The 24,953-nt window shown below is 37.6% G+C and overlaps 2 protein-coding genes across 6 annotated transcripts in view; one reads left to right on the top strand and one right to left on the bottom strand.

Moving 5' to 3' along the window:
• The first annotated feature begins 549 nt into the window (after positions 1 to 549).
• On the top strand, positions 550 to 8,288 carry drc1 (dynein regulatory complex subunit 1 homolog (Chlamydomonas)). Its single transcript, XM_078275004.1, has 16 exons — positions 550 to 719; positions 938 to 1,049; positions 1,959 to 2,086; positions 2,253 to 2,436; positions 2,545 to 2,682; positions 3,344 to 3,430; positions 3,543 to 3,665; positions 3,890 to 4,017; positions 4,104 to 4,238; positions 4,354 to 4,768; positions 6,553 to 6,642; positions 6,731 to 6,814; positions 6,933 to 7,078; positions 7,212 to 7,361; positions 7,525 to 7,627; positions 8,197 to 8,288. The coding sequence occupies exons 1-16, from the start codon at positions 643 to 645 to the stop codon at positions 8,221 to 8,223; spliced, it is 2,127 nt and encodes a 708-aa protein (XP_078131130.1). The 5' UTR covers positions 550 to 642; the 3' UTR covers positions 8,224 to 8,288.
• The window catches only part of otofa (otoferlin a), an 83,091-nt gene continuing 66,413 nt past the window's right edge, over positions 8,276 to 24,953 (bottom strand). Inside the window, exons 34-47 of one of the 5 annotated variants that reach the window (XM_078274999.1) lie at positions 23,933 to 24,078; positions 23,714 to 23,848; positions 23,457 to 23,594; positions 23,219 to 23,346; positions 22,900 to 23,070; positions 22,512 to 22,672; positions 21,806 to 21,948; positions 21,633 to 21,721; positions 21,273 to 21,371; positions 20,973 to 21,071; positions 18,456 to 18,697; positions 18,178 to 18,356; positions 17,637 to 17,737; positions 8,276 to 8,638 (exon numbers count right to left, since the gene is read on the bottom strand). In XM_078274999.1, the coding sequence (XP_078131125.1) occupies positions 8,452 to 8,638; positions 17,637 to 17,737; positions 18,178 to 18,356; positions 18,456 to 18,697; positions 20,973 to 21,071; positions 21,273 to 21,371; positions 21,633 to 21,721; positions 21,806 to 21,948; positions 22,512 to 22,672; positions 22,900 to 23,070; positions 23,219 to 23,346; positions 23,457 to 23,594; positions 23,714 to 23,848; positions 23,933 to 24,078 (2,018 nt within the window). In that variant the 3' untranslated portion in view covers positions 8,276 to 8,451. Of the gene's footprint in view, positions 8,639 to 15,427; positions 15,840 to 17,636; positions 17,738 to 18,177; positions 18,357 to 18,455; positions 18,698 to 20,972; positions 21,072 to 21,272; positions 21,372 to 21,632; positions 21,722 to 21,805; positions 21,949 to 22,511; positions 22,673 to 22,899; positions 23,071 to 23,218; positions 23,347 to 23,456; positions 23,595 to 23,713; positions 23,849 to 23,932; positions 24,079 to 24,953 lie in introns of those variants that run through there. The other 4 variants (XM_078275000.1, XM_078275002.1, XM_078275001.1 and 1 more) reach the window with 4 other exon arrangements.

The following is a 24,953-nucleotide window of genomic DNA, read 5'->3' as shown; positions in this document are numbered from 1 at the left end:
CAGTGTTTTCATCCCTCTGCATTGGTACCGACAGGTACTATTGCACTGTTACCATTTTTTTTCTATGTAGGCTACCGCTGTATTAGTTGTAAGCCCACATGTTCAAGGTTGAACCTGTGTCAATGTAATGCATAGTCCTTGTTGTGCTGCTGGTGGACCGCCAAGCTATGTCTCATGTGCTTTTTGTTGCTACAGAATTATTATTTATAATTCTTTTTCTTTCTTTTTTTTTATTCAACCTTTTAGAATTATATTAGGCTACTTTTGGCATTTAAAAAAAGCCCCCCAAAAATGTATGACCGTAGAAGACATTTGTAGACAAAAAAAACTACTTATATACTGTATTAAAACGTGCAAGGGTCAGAGCCAGAGAGCATTGACAGTGAAACATAAAGAAGATAACATCTAAATATATGTTGCTCGTTTTTGTTGCAATATAAAATAGATTTATATACATGATCCTGAAGTATCGAGCTTACGAGCGGCACTGAAGGCAGCACTCGTCACGCTGATGGCTCTGTCGCCATAGCAACGTTCACCAAACAGACCGCTGCGACACAGACCTGCTACTTTTTTTATCACTAGTTACAGTATTTAACAGTTTTTGTCAGTAAGTTTTACACAACATAGGCTACTCATAATATGGAAGAAGCTGATGAGGTTCCAGAAGAGGCGTCTGAACCCTCGGTGTTGTCCGAAAATCAAGAGACTAAGAACGGGTAAATCGGCTAGCTACTTAAAAGTAACGTTAACGTTAGCTAGCTAATCAACCTAATATATTTTCCATGCTGCATGGGCTATTTGTACTAATAATAAGAGTAATGCTGATCGTAACATATGGGTAATACAATTCAGACACTGCCGTTTTTTAATCTATATTTTATCGTGCTTAGTTTTAGTTTTCATTTGAGTACAACTGCTAAATGTACACCTTTAGGGTCTCCACACAGGAGGTTGAAGAAGGCCCCATTATGGAGGTCCATGAGGAGTTCAATCAGGAGCCCTCGGAGAGCCAGCCTCAAGAGGAGGTGGTGGAGAAAAGTGAAAAGGTTGGTTTAGTTTCCAAACCCATCTGTGTCCATGTCATATTGACAGTAATTTCATTAATCAATGTATATAAGTCACAATTTTAATTATTGCGAATTCATTATGTTCTCCTGGGACAGTGGTTATATCTGAAATGATTAAATCCAAGTATTCATTTTTAGAAGAAGGATGCTATCACATCACACAAAGCTACACAGATGTCACGGATAATTCAATAAAGTCCAAGACTTACAGTATTTCTATTGTGGTAAGACAGACAGCAAAGATACTAATGAAGAAACGCAATAAATAACTATATTATCAATAAAATGCCTTCAAATCAACCGTCCAAAACTTACATTGTAAGTAGGATAATAAGCTTAGACTTCCAATTTCCCCATAAGACATAATTGAACTTTTAAAATTGTGTGCTTACTTATTATCATATTGTGCATTATAAAGTGCCTTAGGTCTTTTAAGGTTTTCCCAAGACCTTCAAACAATTTTGCCTGATAACAACCTGTTCTTCAAAACAAACAATATTTTAAATGCCTTTATGCCATGGTCTGGGTGAATACTCGATTCAGGTTCACACCTCGCCATCGTCCATTAATACCTGACAATGGACACCTCGCTGGGCATTAACCCTTACTTATTTCAGTTCTTACTTGAGGAGGAGTTCATAAATCTAGACTTTACTTTCCATATACGCAATTGTGTTGCGTTAACAATATGAAATGAACAAAGTATTGTTTATGATAACAACATACTTTCCATGACCACCAAAAATGGGCGATAGTAATGTTAAGTGATAAAAAAATAGTCAAAAATAGCTACTGCTTATATCATTGTTATTAATAGAGAGCTACTATTTAACTTGAACACAATTTCCTAACATGTACTCAGGAAGAAACTGTCCTCTTCTATGTTAGCTAATCCCTCCTCAGAGGATGATCAACCTGCAGAGAGATTTGACGACAATAGTGACCAACATCCAAACTGCAGCTGACGCCAAAGAGTCGATGCGAAGGACAGAGCTGGAGAAGGCTCGCAGAGATAGGTAATCTTTTAAAAGTCACTACTATCTCCTTTAACACTACCTTACCTTGGTCCTAAACCAACACCCCATACCATATAGATGACACACTTAAAAAAAAAACAACCTAAGGGGCAATTTTACTTTCTACCCCTTCTGTTTGCCACCATGTTTGTCCTTCTTGGTCCAGATTGGAGCGGCTGGAGAATGATGTAAAATCCAGCCAGGAAATATTTGAGGAGATCACCGGAGGGTGGTCGATAGCTAAGCAGAAGGTGATCCCTCAGGAGCTCCAGGAGGCCCTGAACAACCAGCAGCAGTTATGTGCTGCTCTTATAGAAGACAAGAAAAAACTCATAAATGACCTGCAACAGGTAAATTATCTATCTATCTATCTATCTATCTATCTATCTATCTATTTAAATTGTTTTCTGAAGGCCTTGTCCATTCATTTGATCACTTGCTGTGTGTTGTCTAAGCAGGAGCTGAAAGTTGGAGATGATCGCTATGTTAAGGACTTGAGGAAGCAGGCAGAGGAGCTCAACCTGATGATGGAGAGAATGGAGGACCAGATCAAAACACTGACAAAGGCCTACAGGGAGGAGCTGGCCCAGATTGAGGTAGGACCCAGATCTAGGTTAAGAAACAGCTTTGAATAATTAGAATCCATTTTATTATTGCATTAGTGATGAACAGAGATTTCATGCATTCATTGTCTTGATTAAATCCATGTCTTAACCTTTAAGCTAGCAGCATAGCTGTATGAATGGCAAGGATACCCAGATTTTTCCTCAAGTGCCACAATGAGGTTCACATTTGTGGTTTTGAGTAAAATCCCTAACAACTATTGATGTTGGATGGATTGCCATGCAATTTGGTACAAATATGCATGTCCCCCTCAAGATTAATTGTAATAACTTTGGTAATTCTCTGACTTTCCATCTAGCATTGTCATCAGGTCAAACATTTGTCAACACTGGTTTATTTTGATTAAATACCTGCCAAACTACCATTCCCATCAGCCTTAGCTGGGCTTTGTGTTTAGTGCTAATTAGCAAATATTAGCATGCTAACATGCAGAATTAGGATGGTGAACATTGTAAACATGGTAAACATTATACCTGCTAAACATCAGCTTGTTCGCATTATCATTGTGAGCATGTTATGCTAAAGTTAGCAGTTAGCTCAAAGCACCGCTGTGCCGCTGGCATGGTTGTACTGTAGTTTTGTTTATTCAATTTCTGTCATTCTTACTAATGGTTGCTCTTGTTGTGTTAGTAGAGAGTTTATCATCAGGAAAGTGAAGTCTTACTTACAAGAGACAAGACTGAATGGGAACAACACATAAAGGAACTTTGGGTTGAAGAGGTCAGGAAAACTGAAATACTCAACTCAACCTTTGGTCTTCTTTTGTCTTAATTCATATCTTATATCTTACATATATCAACTGTGTATCTAATGATATTTAAATCATTTATAGCTGGAGAGGCTGACACAGAGGAAGAAGAAAGTGGAGGAGTATGAAGTGATAATTCACAATCTGATGTTGGAGACTACTGACAAGTACAGCCTCGTCCAGACAGAACAGAATGCAAAGTTTCAGGTTTGCACAGATATCGAGATGCACCCTGATAGCTTATCCTTTGACAGAGAAAGTTCTCCTATGAGTTCTATTTAATAAGTGCTCCTGATGACCCCAGCATTTTCCTTCGATGATCATTTTTTAAATTGGTATCTGTAATATTGTAGATAATGCTAGTGATTGGGATTACATTGCCAAGAATAAAATGTGTTGAAAGGCCCTAAATCTCATTCTTGCCTCTTCAGGCTCTGGATAGAAAGCATCAACAGATAAAGGTCACCAACATGATCACGAAGCTAAAACAAATAAAGCAAAAGGATGAGATAGCAATAAGAAACTTCAGCCTGGTCCATATGAAAAACAGAGCCATCAGGTAGTACAGATTTACACACACACACACACACACACACTGTTATATTTAATTTACTTTCTGTTTCTCGGGCTGTCTTTGTGTTTCAGTCTGCAAACGGAGATGAAAAATCTAATTACTAAGAATTACAGTCAGAAGAAACAGTTTACAAAGAAGAGCCGGTATTTGGCCGTGGACTACAAACGCAACATCCAGCAATATGAACGCATAAAGAAGAAAATAAAGTGAGTCATAATTATCCTATCAGTTTAAAGTAACACTGATATACTGTATGACTGAATCTTCGTCTTTTTGCTTTTCTCTTTCTTTACTTCTCCACCCCTCCCTTACTTCATGCAGGCACTTTGCAGTCGCTGATGCCAGAAAATTTGAGGAGATGTGGCTAATGATTGAAGCAGAGGTTAAGCAACTAGTTGAGAGGGTTTTGGTTATTGATTCACTGATCTGCAAGCAGCACCTTGGTTTAGCCTGGGAGCGACCTTCTATGGAGTTCATGGAGCTCTCTGGTCCCATCCAGCCTCAGAAACAGGCCTGGAGGCCTGCCCGCCAGGCTGTCTCACAGGCTTTACAGTGTAGTCAGAGGATGATGGACCTCTCAGTTGGGCCGAGGCTGGAGACTGACACTGAGAGCACAGACATGGAAATGTACAAGGAAAAGACAGCAGTGCAGAGTGAGAGCAGTGCAGAGATGGAGGAAGGGAAGCTGTCGATGGAGACACAGAAGAAAGTGATGGAGCTGCTGTGTGACGAGGCGGTGAGAAACAAGTTCATTATTCATATTTACCAGTACAGTACCCGTTCAAAACGTGCCTGATTGGAACGGGCCGATTGCTTGGCCTGTGGTATTGCTGCTTGTAGAATTCTCCAGAACCAAATTGTACCCCAACATTACTTACAGAAGACCCCAAAACCCCTTAATATGCAACTCCACGGTATAGCCTACTACTGACTTAAAGTGTACTTAGCAGTACACTTATTTAACTGGACCCAGGGCTCAATGGTGTTTTAAGCCCCCAACGTCTTGTTCCAGGCAGCGCTGCGACCGTTCACTTCAAGGCACCTAACCCTAACCTTAACCATAACCCTAACCATAACCATAACCATAACCATTGCCTAATCCTAGTGCCTGGAAGGAGACGTTGGGGGCTTAAAACACTGATAAACCCCAGGGTGAGTCTGATGAAAACTGCTGTCTTTGCCCGGTCAGCTCCCCATCCTAATCAGGATCTGCATCCCATCCCCAACCCCTTACCCCACCCTTATCCTAACCTTAACTGTATCTCCCCCCACCCTAACCGGGGTCTGCATCCTCATCCCAACCCTCATCCTAACCCCAACCCTAAGCCTCAACAAACCCCTTCCCCGATCATCCCGTTAGTATCCACATATTCCCAACAGACCACCAGATTACATCACCACATTAAACACAATTACACCATCTAACACCAAGCCTTCCATAACCATAAAACTATTTCCGCCTACCGGAAAAACAAAAACCTCCATGACCTTGTTCAATCCCAGTTTATAGATCATAGACCTGCCATCAACACCCAACACAAAACTTTTTACAAAAACAGAAAATGTATCTTTAACCCACATAGCCGGACATCTCACCCCATCCTCCAATCCTACTCCCTTCATACTAGTAACACCGTTTACATCATTACATGCTCTATCTGTAATAAACATTACATAGGTGAAACCAAACACACTATACTTACACGCCTCAAACAACATCTCTATAACATTGGGCAAGGTAAACTCACCACACCACTAGTTATACATTTTCAGCAGCACTCTACCAATCACCTCATCATCTCTGGCCTGGAATCCAATGACCGCTGGACCGTGGGACAGAGGAAGAGGGCAGAAAAAAATCTGGATTCACCTTCTTAGGCCCACCATACCCACAGGATTAAATGATAAATAACTTCCCATGTACATCCCTTCTTTTCTATTTTTGCCCCACCCCGGATCCTCATCCACAAACTCGCCGAAACCCAGCCACCCCAATAGGACAATTTTTTCCCAACCTTTTTCAACACAACAGGAGATACACTTTAGTCCTGAGAGTTAGATAAGATAAGTTAAAGATAAGATAAAGATAAGATAAAAAGATCAATACCACTCTCACTCTGGTCACAGTGATGACAGAAATAGTCTGGCACATAACCCCCATTACACAACAACATGTAATGTTTTAATTGGTGAGTTTTACAGACTAGCTGTTTTCCCCTGTTTCCATTCTTTATGCTTAGCTAAGCTAAATTGCCGCTGGATGTAGCTTCATATTTACCAAACAAACATGAGAGTGGTTTCAATCTTCTTATCTAACTCTCAGCAAGAAAGCAAATAAGTATTTCCTAAAATGTTGGCCTATTAAAGGATGGGTTCACAATTTTTGAATTCTGTTTTAAAAAATAGTCTGGCCCATATGAATGTTGAATGTTGGTTTTGGTTGCTCTAATCATTCTCAATAAGTTATGACATTATGTGACAAGCATGTTCAACCAAAAGTTCCCCTTCTTTCTATCTCAGGGCTTCCTGTTAGAGGATAAACTCCTGAACCTGCTGGCTCCCCTGGAGAAGGAAGAACAAACCGTTGTGAAGCTGGGCTCTCTCCTTTGTGTGAGTTCATGTAGTGTAATGCATCAGTGTATTGCTGGACTATTTGGAGCAAATACTGAACAACCAGACATATTGTTTTCTCTTCCAGTCTTTTGGCATTGAAGAGGAGGATGTGCCCAAGTTGGCTCATTTCTTATTAAAGTACAAACATCAGCAGAGAGAGCAGACCGAGGTGAGGGGGGGAAGAGATGAGGATTGCAGTGGATGGATGATTGCACAATCACTGAGTCTGAACAAGATTATTGGAATTAGACAGTTACTATTTCTTTGTTTTTTCTGCCTGCCTGCAGAGTGTTTGTGATGAGTCGGATGAAACCAGTAAGAAGGCAGAGGAAGCGGAGCCCAAGTCTACGACTCATCTGACCTTTGAACTCATTGATCCTAACCATGTTGTACCTGCTCTGAAAAGTTTCCTCCAGCAGCACATGAGGTCCAGGTAAGACCACATTTACACTCATTTAAACCATTTATTTATGTAATTATCTGACTGATTTGAATATGAAATTTTGATATACAATAGTCTTTCTCTATGAATATGTCATGCTAATGTGTTCCTGGTGCTCTCCAAGGGAGAGCTCAGCCCACCAACATCACAGTTTTCATGTAGAAGCCCGGGATACTTCAGAGGATGAAGCCTACTGGGAGAGTATGGGCATTATAATCTCTGAGGACAAACTGAAACTCTGGGATGCAGTGGAGAACACATTTAAGCAGTACCAGTGAGTAACAATCACACACACACGCATGCACACACACGCACGCACGCAAAGCAAAGCAAAGCAAAGCAAACATCCATCTTTACTCAAATCTTTGTGTTTGTGTGTGTGTGTGTGTGTGTGTGTGTGTGTGTGTGTGTGTGTGTGTGTCTCTCTCTCTCTCCAGGGCGGTCCTGACAGAGATCTCTGAACTCATCCCTGAGACTCAGAGTCTGAAGCAGCAGAACACAGAGCTGCGGATGTTGCTACAACAGTCTCTTAACTCAAGAGTACGTGTTTGTGTTCATGTATCTGTCATTTAGTGTCATGCTGTTTTCCAGATAGTCAATGAGGGTGGGATTGAGTAAGTTCCTGAACAATAGTATAGAAACAACAGTAAAGTACTGTAAAGTAATGTGCATAACATTACACCATGCCCATTACATGATTTTTTAATTATATGAATGTATTGTATAAGCTTAAACGATTAATTGCTTAGTCGATCGACAGAAAATGTACAATTTTAACAAATAATTCCGACCGTTTAAATATTTAAAAAAAGTAGTTTTCTGCTTTTCTTGTCACATTTCAGTAGCAAATTGAATATTTTTTTAGTTTTTGGTTGGGCAAAACAAGCAGGTGTGGACACCTGTGATGTACATTTGTCACTATTTTCTTTGGCATTTTCTAGACCAAAAGATTAATGAAATATAGTATTGGCAGATTAAACAATAATGAATATAATTGTTAGTGGCAGCCCTAGTGTATTCAAATAATCCAATCTATAAATGTGATAGGGCAGACATTAATGTGCTTTTTCTCTAATATTATCCATCTGGCATCTTTGATTCTCTGATAGGTCAGCACAGAGCTGAAGATGCTGTAATCCAAACTCAACTTGGAATCAGCAGAACTGGGGCAGTGTGTGGAATCATCCTAATGTACATTCACTAAAATAAAGCCTCTATTAAATCATGTTTTGGTTTGCAGTTTTTACTTTTACAGTCTCAGAATGAAGACATACAGTAGGTAGAACAATCAACTGTAACATTTGTAACATTCTACCGTTCATGTGGGATACCAAGTGTATACGAAATAGTACAATACAGTGGTTTTATCCAGCAGTGTTGAAGAGCTTGTGGCTGAGCTCTGAGGGGAAAGAGAAGAAGAGCAGAGCCATGAAGAGCAGACCCATCACAGCAGCCAGCAGCACTGCACAGTGCATCCTGTAGTGCCTCCAGGCCAGGATACACACTGTCCTCACCGGACTCAGGAGCCAAGACATGCTGGTACTGGGACGACTGCATAGAGAGATTCAGAGATTAAACAGCAATCATCCATTATTTTCATGTAAAGGGTACTGAAGAATATGTCACTTAAAGAAAAAATGATATCCAGGGGTCGAAGTAACAAATGAGTCAGAGATTAAACAGCAAACATCCATTATTTCATGTAAAAAGTACTGAAGAATATGTCAAAAAAACAATATCCTTTGGTGGAAGTACTGAATGAGATTCACTATCTGAACTGCAACACAGTTGTTTTTTGTGCACTATGTTTTAATAAAGTATTTTAAGTAAGTTTTAAGTTGCATCTGTTACAATGTAAAAACAAAAGTCACATAAAAAGTCACAATAAACTGTGTAAGAATGGAACAAAGGAAAGGAGATAAATCAGGAGCTGCACCACTCGGTGAGCAGCTAACATTATGAGGAGAGTTAAGTATAAGGTGACGTTTTATGACTTTTTAGACTTTTTATGACATACTCTACTAAGACTTTTATGACATTTTATGACATACTATACTATGACTTTTTCGTGACATAGTATACTATGACTTTTAATGACATTTTTATGACATAGTATACTATTACTTTATTGTAACTTTTTTATGACATACTGACTTTTTTATGACATATTATGACATACTATGCTATGACTTTTTTATGACAGCCTACACCATGACTTTTTTGTGACATACTATACAATTACTTTTTTATGACTTTTTATGACATACTATGCTATGCCTTTAATGACCTTTTAATGACTTACTGTACTATAACATTTTATGACATACTTTACTATGACTTTTTCATGACATACTATATTATGATGTTTTTATGACAAACTATACAATTACTTTTAATGACATACTATACTATGACTTGTTTATGACATACTAAAATATGACTTTTTCTGACTTTTTTCTGACATACTTATACTATGACTTTTCTGACATACTATGACATTTTCATGATACACTATACAATTACTTTTTATGACTTTTTCATGACATACTTTACTATGAGTTTTTATGACTTTTTTATGACATACTGTACTATACTATGACTTTTTACTACGTACTATGCAATGAATTTTTTACGACATATTTATACTATGACTTTTCTGACATACTATAATATGACATTTTCATGACACACTATACAATAACTTTTTATTACTTTTTTATGACATACTGTACTATACTATGACTTTTTATGATTTTTTATGACATACTATACTATTGCTTTATCATGAATTTTTCATGACATACTATACTATGACTTTTTTGACATACTATTCTATGATTTTTTATGACTTTTTATTACATACTATACTATGACCTTTTACAATATACTATACTATGACTTTTTTATGACATACTATACTATGACTTTTTACAATATACTATAATAGGACTTTTCTGACATGCTATACTCTGACTTTTTATGACATACATATTATGACTTTTTATGACATACTGTACTATGACTTTTTACGACATACTATACAATGACTTTTCTGACATACTATTCTATGACTTTTCTGACATACTACACTATGACCTTTTCATTATATACTATACAGTGACTTTTTATGACTTTTTAATGTTATACTATACTTTGACTTTTTTTATGACATACTATACAGTGACTTTTTATGATTTTTTAATGACATACTATACTATGACGTTTTACAATATACTATACTATGACTTTTTTATGACATACTATACTATGACGTTTTCATGACATGCTATACTCTGACTTTTTATGACTTTTTATGACATACTATACTATGACTTTTTCCTGACATACTATACTATGACTTTTCTGACATACTACACTATGACTTTTTCATTACATACTATACAGTGACTTTTTATGACTTTTTAATGATATACTATACTTTGACTTTTTATGATATACTATACCATGACTTTATTATAACTTTTTTTATGACATACTATGACATACAGTTGTGTTAAAAATAATAGCAGTCCAACATCACTAACCTCATAAATCAATTTTTTGAGTAGAAGTGATATTTCTACATGGCAAATAATTTACTAGTAAGTGTTGTAGAGTCATAGAAAACCAACAGACCCAACAGTCATGACATGCATGCTGCTCATGCTGTGTAATTGAATCTGTAATTGAAAGGGGCATGTTCAAAATAATAGCAGTGTTGTGTTCAATTAGTGAGGTGATTGATTCTGTGAAGAAACAGGTGTCAGTTATGGCCCATATTTAAGGAAGGAAGGAAGCAAATGTTGTGCATGCTGGTTATAGCAAATAAGTGCAGAAAGTTATAGGCTGCTCAGCCAAAATGATTTCAAATGCCTTGAAATGGCATCCAAAGCCTGAACGACGTGGGAAAAAACGGTCAACTACCATTCGAATGGATCGAAGAATAGCCAAAATGGCAAAGGCTCAACCAATGATCAGTTCCAGGAAAATCAAAGAAGACTTAAAGTTACCTGTGAGTACTGTTACGATCAGAAGAAGGCTATGTGAAGCAAAGCTATCAGCTAGAAGCCCCCGCAAGGTCCCATTGCTGAAAAAAAGACGTGCTGAATAGGTTGAAATTTGCCAAAGGACACGTTGACTGGCCAAAGGAGAAATGGCGCAACATTCTGTGGACTAATGAGAGCAAAATAGTTCTTTTTGGGTCTAGGGGCCGCAGACAGTTTGTCCGATGACACCCATGCACTGAATTCAAGCCACAGTACACTGTGAAGACAGTAAAGCATGGTGGTGCAAAAATCATGTTATGGGGATGTTTCTCATACTGTGGTGTTAGGCCTATTTATCGCATACCAGGGATCATGGATCAGTTTCAATACATCAAAATACTTGAAGAGGTCATGTTGCCTTATGCTGAAGAGGAAATGCCTTTGAAATGGGTCTTTCAATAAGACAATGACCCAAAACACACCAGTAAGCGAGCAAAGACTGATGTTATGGAGTGGCCAGCACAATCCACAGACCTCAATCCCGTAGAAAACTTGTGGGGTGACATCAAAAATGCTGTTTCTGAGGCAAAACCCAGTAATGCAGAGGAATTGTGGAATGTAGTTCAATAGTCCTGGGCTGGAATACCTGTTCACAGGTGCCAGAAGTTGGTCGACTTCATGCAGCACAGATGTGAAACAGTTCTCAGAAATAATGGTTATGCAACTAGTGCAGTGATTCAAAGTAAAGCAAACCCTTGAGACATTTTTCTGTTTATACAGTAAATGTTTGAGTTTGTAAAGAAAAATGCAAATACTAATATTCTAAGCCTAATATTCCTTTTTCTTCATTTTCTGTAAAGGTATAACACAAACTTGATCCATTTTGGTCATGTTTTGATTTGGAATTGAATGTGCAGTGTTCCCAATGCATTGATATTATCAAATTAAAAGCTATTCTAAGGATTTTGAGCATTATTCACTTTTTTAAACACACTGCTATTATTCTGAACACAACTGTACTATACTATGTATTTTTTTACAATATTTTATGACATACTATACTACGACTTTTTATGACATACTTTTCTATTTCTTTTTTATGACTTTTTCATGACATACTATACTATGACTTTTTGTGACATCCTATCCTTTTATGACTTTTTATGACTTACTGTATGACTAAATATTAAAACTTTACTAACAAATTTGGAAAATTCACGAAATTATCTTTTTCTTTATTCCATGTAAAAGTGGTTAATTCATTTAAAATCCATTTAGAATGTTTAATTAAATGTTTAAACTAATTTAAAATTCATTAAAAATGTGTAATTAAAATGGTAACTTTTGTTCTCTGTCTTTAAAGGTTTACAACCTAATCTACTGAACAGACCAATCAACTAACAAGGCCAAAATAAAAATAAAAGTGATTGAGTCGGAAATTTGAGTTGTCCTTGTGTCCTAGTTGAACAAGAGTAGGACTTGACAGACATACTATACAATTACTTTTTATGACATACTATACTATGACTTTTTAAATACATTTTATGACATACTATACTTTGACATTTTATGACTTTTATGGCATACTATACTATGACTTTTTTATGACATTTTCATGACATACTATACTATGACATAGAACTTTTTACTTTTTATGACTTTTTTATGACATACTAAACTACAACCTTTTATGCCTTTTATGATATACTATACAATGTCTTCTTTATGACATACTATACTATGACTTTTTTATTACATTTCATGACATACTATGCTATGACTTTTTCATGACATAATATACTATAACGTTTTTACGACATACTATACCGTGACCTTTTATGACATTTTTATGACATACTATGACTTCTTTTATGACATTTTATGATATACCATACTATGACTTTTTCTTGACATTATAATGACATACTATACAATGAGTTTTTTTTCCTATACTATGACTTTTTATGATATACTATTCTAGACTTTTTATAACTTTTATGACATACTACACTATGAGTTTTTTCATGACATTTTTGTGGCATAATAAAAAAATAACGTTTTTATGACATTTTTATGTCATACTATACTATGATTTTTTTATTACATACTATACTATGACTTTTTTGTGACATACTATACTATGACTTTAATGACATACTATACAATTAATTTTTATGACATACTATACTATGACTTTTTATGACTTTTTTATGTCATACTATACTATGACTTTTCATTACATTTTCATGACATACCATACTATGACTTTTTTATTACATACTATACTATGACTTTAATGACATAATGACATACTATAAAATGACTTTTTATGACATACTATACTATGACTTTTCATGACCTTTTTATGACATACCATACTATGACTTAATGACATTTTAGACATGAAATTACATACTATACTGCAAATGGTTTATGACACACTATACCAGGGGTTCTTAAAGTTGTAATGACTGTGTGCCAATTTAGGGAGCCAGCATATGATCAAGGGCCGCACAGGAAAACAAAATATCCTCTCCATCTTTGTTCCACATGAAACTTCCAAGTTGTCCACCGAAATCACTAACTTTAACTAACAGCACTAGCATTGATGACAGAACATAATTCCCGAGCAGAACAGCATATTCTTGTGGTAATTGTCTGTGGGTTTATAACTACAAGTGACCCCTTTATTCCCATTTAGTATTCCCTTGATGAATTGTTAATATTAAAATATTGATTATAGCCGCTTTAACAATCTCAAACATGTTGTCCATGGAATTCAGTTTATTTTAAATTGCCAAAAGAGACAAAATAAATATTGCACACATTTCAACAGATATATAAACACAAATTCATTGTAAAAACAGGCAAGTTTAGTGCAAACAATAACTCTGTAATCAGTGAAACACAGAATTACAAACAAAGACCGCAACACAAATGAGGTCAAGCACAGGCAAATTTGAAAGGGAGTAACGGACACTGCAAACAACGCCATATGATATGGAGATAAAGCCAGAGTTTAGAGAATCAACCCCAGACCCCCTTTCACCACTCCACTCAAGTGCACTTTAATCATATTCCCGTAAAATTATCTTTACATTATCTGTCATGTTAAAGATAGCAGGGTTTGTGATTTTAAGAACTAGTCATGCCAACACACATGACCTCTGTGGTCAGTTATCACAATCATGCATGCATATTGACATATAAGTCTACATTTTGGTAGTGGAAAACAGTAATGACATTGAAGTAATTGTTGCTTTAAAAGACGTTTTAACCAGACTTAGGAGAAAAAAACAATTATTTCCAAATATCAAATGACTATTCTCTTTTTTGACATAATTATTTTCAAATATTGTTTGACCCAAGTCTGGCTTTGTTGCTTTGATTGATTTGAACATTTTAACATTGCAGTTTAAATAACTCCTGTAGAACGTTTATTAATTATGAATTAATTTTGAATTCATCTTGTTCTGTCTCATTGTATTTCATTAGGAAAATAGACATCTTTATTTTTGTTTCTTCAGTATTACTCTTGAAGTGTGCAAAGACTGCAAGAGCTATGATAGTTTAAAAAACAAAGGTAACGCTTTGCTTTAATCCCCCCACTCAGCATTTATAAGAAGAATAAAAACATTGAATAAATGTACTTTAAAGCATCTTTAAGTATTTATTAATATATTTGTCAACAACTATAACTCCTCATTTGGGTACCCATTAGTGGAGGCTGGTTTATAAACATATAATTAATTATACTATATTAAAACACAGGTGTATTATATAATTGTTGACAAATACTGTACATTATGGTACATTAATAAACACTTAAAATGTCCTCATTACTGCTTACAATTACACATATATATATATATATATATATATATATATATATATATATATATATATATATATTTATAGTGTGTTATACAGTAAACCCTTTGTTAAATATGTATATAGTGCTTATGAATGCTAAAAAGGGAGGTTAGAGCAAAGTGTTAGCAAACATATTTTTCATTTGTTCCCTATTAACATAAATCAACAGCAGACATTGTAGCAGTAATTGGGAGATCTTATATCATCACTTGAAATGAATGTCCATGCAATCGTCTGATGACTAACCCAACACTCTGATTTAACTTAATAAATAAATCTAAAGTTGTATAAAGAGATAATGAACATTATGTAACATTGCTTGAAAAGAATAACAATATTAAGGGTTACACTTTGTTGCAAATGATTGCTTTTTAGTCAGTTCAAGGATGGAGTCCAGATACTGAGCATTAGATTTGTTAGGCTTGCTGCAGATTGGATAGAGGATTAGACAGTCAGTGTTTCTTATGACTTTGGGGGGGGCGGAAGGTGGCGAGCTGTTTATGACGATCAGAATGGATTTGAGAGGAGAAAATAATGAAATTGTACTTCCAAAGTGCCTTCTCCTCCCTTCCTGTGAGTGAGACTTCACATACTGATTCTGGTTTGCACACACAAGCCAGCATCTTCCCTCTGCGTCTCTCCCCTTTACCCATCCATCCATCCATCCAAATATCGGGCTGGCCACCCCCCTCCCAGTCCTCCCAGCAGCCTCTTAGGCCCCCAGCAGCTTCTTGACAAGGTAGCCCGGCATGCTGTAGAGGAAGAGGCCCAGCATGATGAGCAGCAACAGGGCCAGCACTATCTTGATGATCAGCCACTTGTAGCGGTTGCACACCAGGTAGCGTATGGCTTTCAGCGGGCTCAGGAACCAAAGGAAGGTGGTGTCTGGGCGACTAGAGGGAGGGATGGAGGTTATAGGAAGAGGAAAGTAAAGGATTTGGTGACAAAGGCATGGCGGGTAGATGGAGGAGTGAGTTAATGAAGGGGGAGTGATGTTGGATGGAGAAAGAAGAGAGGGAAATGGGATGAAACATGGGAGGAGTAAAAGAGAGACAGAGAAGAAAGCTGGCATTAGTGGTTAGATAGCCATGCTCCATTTATAAGTTACTACAGCATGCTCACATTTACATTTCTATCAATATAATGTGTCAGAGGACCAAAAGATCACAACAAAGGCACAATGAATATGTTGATAAAAATGGATGGATGGATGATTGACCAACAGCTCCAACAACTGTTTCTCCAGGGCTGTTTGTTTCTTTAACCAGACATGATGTGTGTCTTCATCAACACACAGTAGTACTTTTACATGCAAATTAGAGTCCTATAGTTTGGTTTTATTCATATTCAGGATATGATATGGAACATAAGAAACCTAGTTATCCTCATCCTATATGATTACTACATTATTCAGTTTTTAATGAGGTGCAGTCTTTATCACTATTAGACTTTCACTTATTGTTGTCCTGAACACATAATCCAATATTTATTTCAATGAATTGTAATGTTTATAACATTTTAACTTACAATGCACATAAATAAAGCAATTGAGATATGTGACTTACAGTCAAAGTTAAAAAAAATAAAACTTGCCTCACAGCTCACAATATTTCGTACAGTGTTTTGTATAATATCTGGATGCCAATGAGGATCTGTTGTTTTGTGGTCTGGACAGGAGTTAGACAGACAGATATATCTGACTTGTATATATGTCTGGTAATAATACAGAAGAGCCAGAAAGCCAAATAAACATGGTTGCCTCTTGTCAGCTAAAGTCAATATAATTGAACTCATATTTAATGAATATTGTGTTGTGTTATATTGTCAATGCACAGTATTTTTTATCCTCACACGTCCAACTCTGTAATCCTGACAGTGAACACTTGCCTAAAAAAAGAGACTATTCTGTAGCTGGGACCGGAGACAACAAAGAGACAGAAAAGGAGAGAAAACAAAGAAACTGAGATTTGGCAGGACAGGAGAGGAGGAGCTACAGGTAGTACAGGAGAATCCAGGAAGCAAAGGAGTTAAATTTAAATAGAGAAGCAGTGACAGCGAGGAAGGGGCAGAGGCTACCAGCGCGTCAGACCCCCAGCATCTTCTTGACCAGGTAGCCAGGGATTGAGTAGAGGAAAAGGCCCAGCATGAGCAGCAGCAGTATCACTCCCAGCACCTTGAGGATTAGCCAGCGGTAGTTGTGCCAGATGAAGTAACGAATGGACTTCAGAGGGCCCAGAAACCACATAAGACTGGTGTCCGGGCGGCTTTGCGGAAGGAGGTAGAGAGAAGGAGGGGAGAAAAGAAGGAATGCGTATGGAGGCAAAAACAGGGAGAAAGGGGGAGTCACACGCACAAAGGAGAGGAGGGGAGAGACAGAGGGAGACAGTTGAAGAGATGGTAGGAGGAGAAACAATGGCAAAAGTGTAACAGTGGCCTTTTGACAGCGCAGAAAGCAGAGCTAGGGTCAAACAAGACATAATCACATGTTTATCACATATAAAGTCCTGATTGATGGTGATTTGGAACATTTGATTCACTGCTTTTTGCACTGTGAGAATGAACTTTTTGAAGAGTAGATTTAAGGGACAGCCATGACTGTGTCACACAACCGTTCTCAAATGTTATTAGTGAAACAAGTGTTTGTGAGAGTTAGATTCTACATATATTCTGAATAAATAACAATATCTTACTTTGGTTTTTCCAGTGGATCAGGCTCATTTCGTCCCAGTCCTACAGGGCATTTCTCCGCCTCCTCTGCTGTCACCAGATGAAGCTCAGCTTCTACCTTACCCTGCAATGACAACATGTGATACATGTGATATAAGAAAATTCATATAAATCCATCAGCTAGACGCCTTGAGTATACTAATACTCTAGATCTAGGTCCCTGTTCTGTATGTATAGATTAATGCAGTGGTTTCCAATCTTCTTTGGACCCCTCAGCTTTATCTTGGAACCCTGGGAGTTCCTGCCACCCAGGTTGGGTACCACTGAATTATTAAAAAATACAGTGTTTTCTTGGAAATGTTTCCATAGAAAAGTTTTTTATTTCGTAGTTTTATATTCTTGCTTTAATGGCTCTTTCTTTACTTAAATTCTTCTTTATACAGTTTTTATTTCAGCTTTAACTCTGTTGGAGGTGGCTTTCTAACTGCTGCTAAAAGATGATGATTTCCTATGTGGTGCCAAACTGCAGTTGTGACTTTTCTCAGTATTTCATGACTGACTCACCGTGAGCTCCATCTCATCATTCTCATCGCGCGCTACAAACGGCCACCAGCCCTTGACTCTCTTTTGTTTGAAGATAGAAATGGTGGGCAGCTCCTGCTCATTTCGGATCATGTCAAGGGAACACTGCTTGGCTGTCTTGGCACCACGAGGGAACCGGTTTAGGTCCAACTCAATAGCACCTGGGAGTGGTGTAAGTCAAAGACAATAAGAATGGTGATACTTTTTTTTTGGTGGTAAATCAGATGGAAAGTTCTGCCATTGTTCCCATCAGTGCTCACCCAGGAAGTCATCGGCAGAGAAGTGGTCGGCATCCCAGACCTGCAGCGTGAGGCGAGGCGGGATCTTATATTCAGTCTCATCCCAGGAGAACATGGACTCTTTCTTAGAGATGACGATCTTCTCCTCAGCCATGAGGTAATCGAAGGGGAAGACGAAGCGCCAGTTAAAGTTGCCCTCACCAGTCAGGGAGTGATAGTGCACATCGGTGTCCTGCTTGTCCTCCTGCTGTCCTTTCAGCCATCTGTGTGAAGAACCGTAGAGATCAGAGTTAGGTTGACCTTAAGGATCATGGTTGGGATATGTGGATAGATTTAGTTTTTTTGGATTTTGTCAAACATGCACTTCTAAGGTCTTACAAGTAGGAAATTGCAATTGTCTGCCAGTTACTGAAAATTGATTTGGCTAATTTAAAAAAAAGCATAGGACATGTTAAATGTACCAGTCTGCCAACAAGAGAGATGATGCTAATAGGTCAAAATCAAAACACATAATGTGGCTCCCCAAAAGCAAATCAGATTAATACATGTGTGTGTGAGATAATGTCAAAAATATTGTGGAACCATAAATTAAAAAAAATCTGATTTGATGTGGGAGATTCACATTATTTTCAAAGCCATGCATACACAAAGCTTGCAAAAATGCCATGAAATGTATCTGATATTTTCCTTAAAAAGAGTTTGTGTGGATGCAGACAGCAGAAGATCAAAGACTATGAGGTCAGTCTGTGCCAGCTGGAGCTCTTTCATTTACAGTAGAGTGAGACTGGCTTCATTAGTGAGGGGGAGCAGAATGGGAGCTGCACTCTCAGTTCTCAAAATGCAACACTAAAAACATCTCAGTGAATAGTCAAATGTGAGGGAATGTGCTTTGATTTGATAACTGAGATGCTGACACTGGCATAAATTAGGCTGGGGTTAAGGTGAGAGTTTTTGCTTGGCTACAAAAAACACAATGTCACTAAAACATGCCTGATCTAAACTGAATCATAACTACAGTATCAAAACATTGGATCCATCTGAAACAACCCCATCCTTTTTTTCTTTATGGTCAATGCAGACAGTTCTTGAGGTTCTAAAATACTTTATCATGCTCCAAGTATTTAGGGTTGTTTGAGGATGGCACCCTGTTTGTTAGCACACATTTACAGGTGACACCAAGTCAGCTGAGGTAAAAGGTATGGTTAGGAGATGCAGGAGTGAGGAGGCTCTACAAAACACTGACAATAATAACTTTAATTCATTAAATTAATAACGGGAGTAAAATATCATAAGACCTTTTTCATTGTAGAAATTAAAATCATTAATAATGGCCACATTTAGGTGTCAGTTCCAAGGAGCTGGTATAAATGTGCATGCTGGGACACTTAATGGATTAAGACATTATTAATGTGAATAAATACACCTGTGCTATTTCTATCATAGATGTATGGTTACATTACATGTCCATCCTGTAAATATTTTCTTTGTCTTCCATATACTATAATGTAGTTCATAGGGAAAATTAATTCAGGCATGCATTCCCTGTTCACATTAGTTTTTGAAGTTCAATGTGAGGCAGTTTTATTGGATGTAAAGCTAATGTAACTGCACAAGTCAAAATGTCTGCCATGAAAAAGGTCCAGTATTAGGACCAGTCTGCAACATGACAATGTTATCAAAAACACTGGAGCTCTGTCGTACCCCCATGCATGTTCTTTACTTATATACATGCAAGAGGCTCCGAATACCTTAAAATGAAATGACCAAATTCTCCAAAGTCTTAACGTAAAGTAATTTCAAGGAAGATCTAAAATACAGGACCAAACCACAAACAAAAAATATAGCAACAAATCCCCCCCTCGTTTAAAAGCCCTGCCGATCTTAAAGTTCACTCTTGGCTTTGGGAATAGTAGTTTGACAAAAAAAAAAAACAATAATAACACAAAAAACAGTAGATTAACAAAATAAAAAATAAATTAGTAGTTTAACAAAATAAAATATAAAATAGTAGTTTAATATAATATAATAAAATATTAGGTTGACAAAAAAGAAAATATTTTAACAAAAACATTCTGGTTTAGCAAAAAGAAAAAAAGAAAAGAAAAGAAAAAAGTATTTTAACAAAAGAAAATAGTTTGACAAAAAAAGAAAACGGCAGTAATGATGATATAGATGTTCAAAATATCTATTCCTCTAAGCAGCTTTATGTCTGTGTTAGCTCAGAGATTTCTGCAGTTTCCAAAGACATGAATGAACTTCAAATATCAGCATATCTGTGGATTGTTTTAGCATTTATATGACTATATGATTATGATTGTACTCATCAAGTTGTTTATGTGGTTTGGTCCTGACAAAACTCATTTTTCATTTGGCAAAGGTTTTCAGCGTGCTATTTGGAGACTGTAAGACAAGCGAGGTTACGTGCTAGATGGAGAGTTGACAGACAGGAAGTGGGAAAGGGAAGAAAGAAACTCCAGGGCTTCAGGAGGGAGGAAGGGAGGTAGTTGTACGAGCCATGCAGTGGAATCGTGTGTTTACCCCCTGACATAGATGTCAGACATCTTCTCTCCTGTCATGAAAGCATCGTCCTCTAGAATTACGTCATCAGTGTTCCAAATAACAACACGAAGCTCAAAGCTAGACAGCAGCAGAGCATTGACCGGAGGAGAGAGAGAGAGGACGACAGACAGACAAACAGGAGACACACCACAAACACAAAAACGCACACAGAAAAAATGGAAAAAAAATAAAAATGGTTAACTGCAAAAAAAAAAAAAAATCCACACACAGCTCACACCCACAGGACGAGGCTTGGTCACCGCGTCCTGCTGTACCTACCCCCTGACAAATATGTCACTGGACTTTTCCCCAGTGAAGTAATCATCGTCCTCCAGTATTACTTCGTCTGTATTCCAAATAATCACCCTGAGCTCATATCTGGTAAGGGGGGGAGGAAGGAACACACAGTTGGACTTACATTTGTCAGTAAACGGAGAGCTAACTAGTCAAACAGACTCACCATAATTTAACCTGGGGATAAAGCAACTATTCTGTTGAAAAAACTGAAGAATTTTAGACACTTCAAATGCAATTAACAAATATATTTCCCAATAAATCAGCACTGGATTCAGATCAATGGAATCAGAAAACATCATACTCATAGTGATGTTTGTCTTATTTGCTCCAGCTTGGGCCTACCTCTTTGGTTTACGTGGTGATATGTCTATTGCAGGTCCAGGAGCAGGCATGTCCATAGGAAACATATCCACCCACATCTCAATACGACCCTTTGAACGCACAGAGAAAAATATGCACTTTAACTCTCATTTCTATCTGTTTCATGACTCCAGACGAGAGTGGCTCTTTTCTACCTGTTCAATGCCGGGTTTGTCGGGGTTCAGCAGGGGCCTGGTCTCCACGTGTTCAGGGACGAGCTTCCAGCCTACCCTCGGGATCTCCTCCCAGTGGTTCAGCACCGTCAGAGCCAAATGCTCCTCAGTCTGTTTCTTCAGACCTGGGATATTGACACAAACACAAGAAGATAAAGAGGGAAAGGGAAGGCAAAATAGTTGAATTGGAAACAAGCCAATTCAGACATTTATAGCCTAATCTTAATGTAGACAAATGTGACCGTTTCTAAGATTATTGGCAACATCTGATGACATTGTTTATAGGATCAACACAGCCTCAGTAGAAGACCAAATGTAGTCGGAAATTCTGTGGCAAAAGCAAAAGCTTACTGTGAAGTTATACTCTTTTTTTACCTTTTGTATCTTGTTTATTGAGCATTAAGCTGAATCTGTTTGATTATGTAAGGGAAATTGTGTTTTTTTGTGAATTGTGTGTACGCAACAGGAACAGCGTGGGTGAAAAGACAACAATCTCTTTGTAACAAAAAGCAACAAAGGTTACAGTAAATGTATTCATAACTTGGAAAAGCACTGATACTACTTTTAAATCAGAGACTACTAATCACTTGTATATGGTATTACATTGGTATCACATTTATTATGATGGTTAATCCTATGTAGTACTTTCATATTATCTCACAGTTTTAGGAGAAACATTCAGCCATACCATTTTCATCCTCGATCTCTGTAGGTCCCTGGAAAATTCGATTGGCCACCTTGACTTTGCCTCCCGGCCCATAATGAGGTCCATCGATCTTGCCGTCCTTACAGAGCTTGGCCAGGATCTGACTTGGCTTCATAGGGTCCCGCCAAACATTGTATCCATGGCTGACATCAATAGATAACAAAGAGGTAATTGATAAAGTAACTGATAAACAGAATTCTAAATGCAAGACAACATTGTTTTTTTTTTAGATGCCTATGCAATATAATGTGAGACTGTAACATTTCTGTAGAAAAGTAGATTTAGTTAAGAGGTGTTGGGTTTCATATGGTGACATTGTAACTACACCAATAACTAAAACATGTAGAGGATAAAACACATAGATGCTCACACAGAATAGTTGGATGAGATGCCGCAGGTGGCTCTGTATTTGCTGTAGAAACGATTCTCCAAGTCAATCTTTGTCTCTCCGATCAGGTCGTCAGTGCCGACCAGGTCCCAGTCGTACACAGACACCGTTAGCATGGACTCCATGGGGAATCTGGCCTCAATGTCAAATGATCTGAACACAGACAAATGGAGGATAAACTGAATAAGTCGAGAAGAAAAACTGAGTGCAAATGGGAGGGGGGCAACAGATTCAGGCTCGTTCAGAATACATTTTGACGGCAAACCGAAACTAAATGAAGAGTAGCTTTCTCTGAACTTACTTGCCAAATACAGGATTGAGTTGTTTGGAGATGTAGTTCTCTTTATCCTTGATCTCTGACTTGCCCAGCTTGATGACAATGTATGGATCAGCCTTCCCATTGATATCAGCAGGATGAAGATCTGTAGCCTGAAGTAGAGAAACAGAACAGAACAAACTCAGAGAAATATGTATTAGTTTCTGTTTATTATGATGTGTTTAACAACAGTATAGATTTAAATGATAAAGTGGTCTCTCACCCTGACAATATAGACGCGGACAAGGACGTTGATTGGATCGTTACGCGGGATGCTCTGGAACATGCCCATACTAGGATCGAATCCTGTCTCTCTCGTGATCTCCTCCGACAGAGGTAGCTTGTACATACATAAGGATCCCTGGGTCACAGAGAGAAAACAGGTTTAAATAAAAAACAAGTGTATTTTTGCTCTATAACCTATGTTCTGTCAGCTAGTGTAGGCTGGAACGTACTTGTTTTTACGCAGTATTTTCCCACCTTGAATCTGCCAACAATCCTGTCGTCATCCAGAGTGTGTTCGTCATCATCCCCAGCCTTTCCTCTGTACAAGTTGAAAGTGTGGAGCCAGTCTTCAAAGTTGCCAAACTCACTATCCAGCTCCTTGTCGTACACCTGCATAGGTCAACGACGGATTGAGTTTGTTTCTGCATGTATATTACTGTCTACTGCTGCGAGTATGTGACTGACAATACTCACCATCAGCTCATCTACTCTTGCTTTAACCGTTCGTTTCTCAGAGCCGTCTGCAGCGTGACCCTTCTTCTTGTCCTTGGAGCTCTTCTTCTCTTTGCTCTTTTCCTTTGTCTTGGAGCCTTTCAGAAGAAGGTCATCAGGTTTTATATCTGATTGGAGGGGTGATTGGAAGTGGAGGTGGACAAAGTAGGGCTGGAGTCATGAAGAGGGGTGGCAGGGTCAAACATGAAAGCTGACAAATGGGTTTATCAGGGAATTAAGTTTCCCTAAACTCATGTTGTAAAAGTGGTCAAATGTTGTTGTACGGAAGAAAGGCACTCCAAAAACATCACAAACTGTTTAAATTTTTCAGAGTAACTTAATTCCACCTGAAAACCTTGTTTTTGGGGACTTCCAGTGATGTAACTTCTCACCTTGCTGCAGTGATGTACAGGTGGACCCTGTGACATCACTGTTGGGTGTGATTACAGGTGCAAAAAAGTACACTTATGACACTCATCTAAACCCATCAGGAATGATTAAATGTAGTTTAAATTTTACAACTATTTCACAAACACTCTAAATACTACTATTACTAAATACACTACTACATAATAATGTATGTAAGTAAGCATGTCAGTGTAGATGTAGGTTAATTCAGTGAGTCTGATCAGCCAGCTTTCATGTGTATTGCAGAGGTGGAAGGTCATGCTGATGTAGGAAATGGCCTGTTCATGTTCAAAGCATAGATGAAGGATGAATCTGTGTGAGCAAAGAGACGAAGAGCAGGAAGCACATAACGATATTTCTTCTGCGTGCTTTATGCTAAGACTCACATCTCAGACAAAAGCTGTGTCTGAAATCACTCTCTCACTCACTACTCCCTTTATAATAAACACTCTATACTTTACTCCATAGTGAGTAAGTAAATTGAGATTTTGGATATTTATGAGTCATTGTAATTTTGAGTTATCACTGATGACTGATGAATGTGCCGTATTGCATTGTTGTTAACATAATGTATGCCATGTTCCAGATCCATACT

This window comes from Sander vitreus, chromosome 18 (genome assembly GCF_031162955.1).
Source record: "Sander vitreus isolate 19-12246 chromosome 18, sanVit1, whole genome shotgun sequence".
Classification (NCBI taxonomy): Eukaryota; Metazoa; Chordata; class Actinopteri; order Perciformes; family Percidae; genus Sander; species Sander vitreus.
Note: the sequence above shows the minus strand (reverse complement) of the source record. Positions and strands in the feature narration are given on the sequence as shown.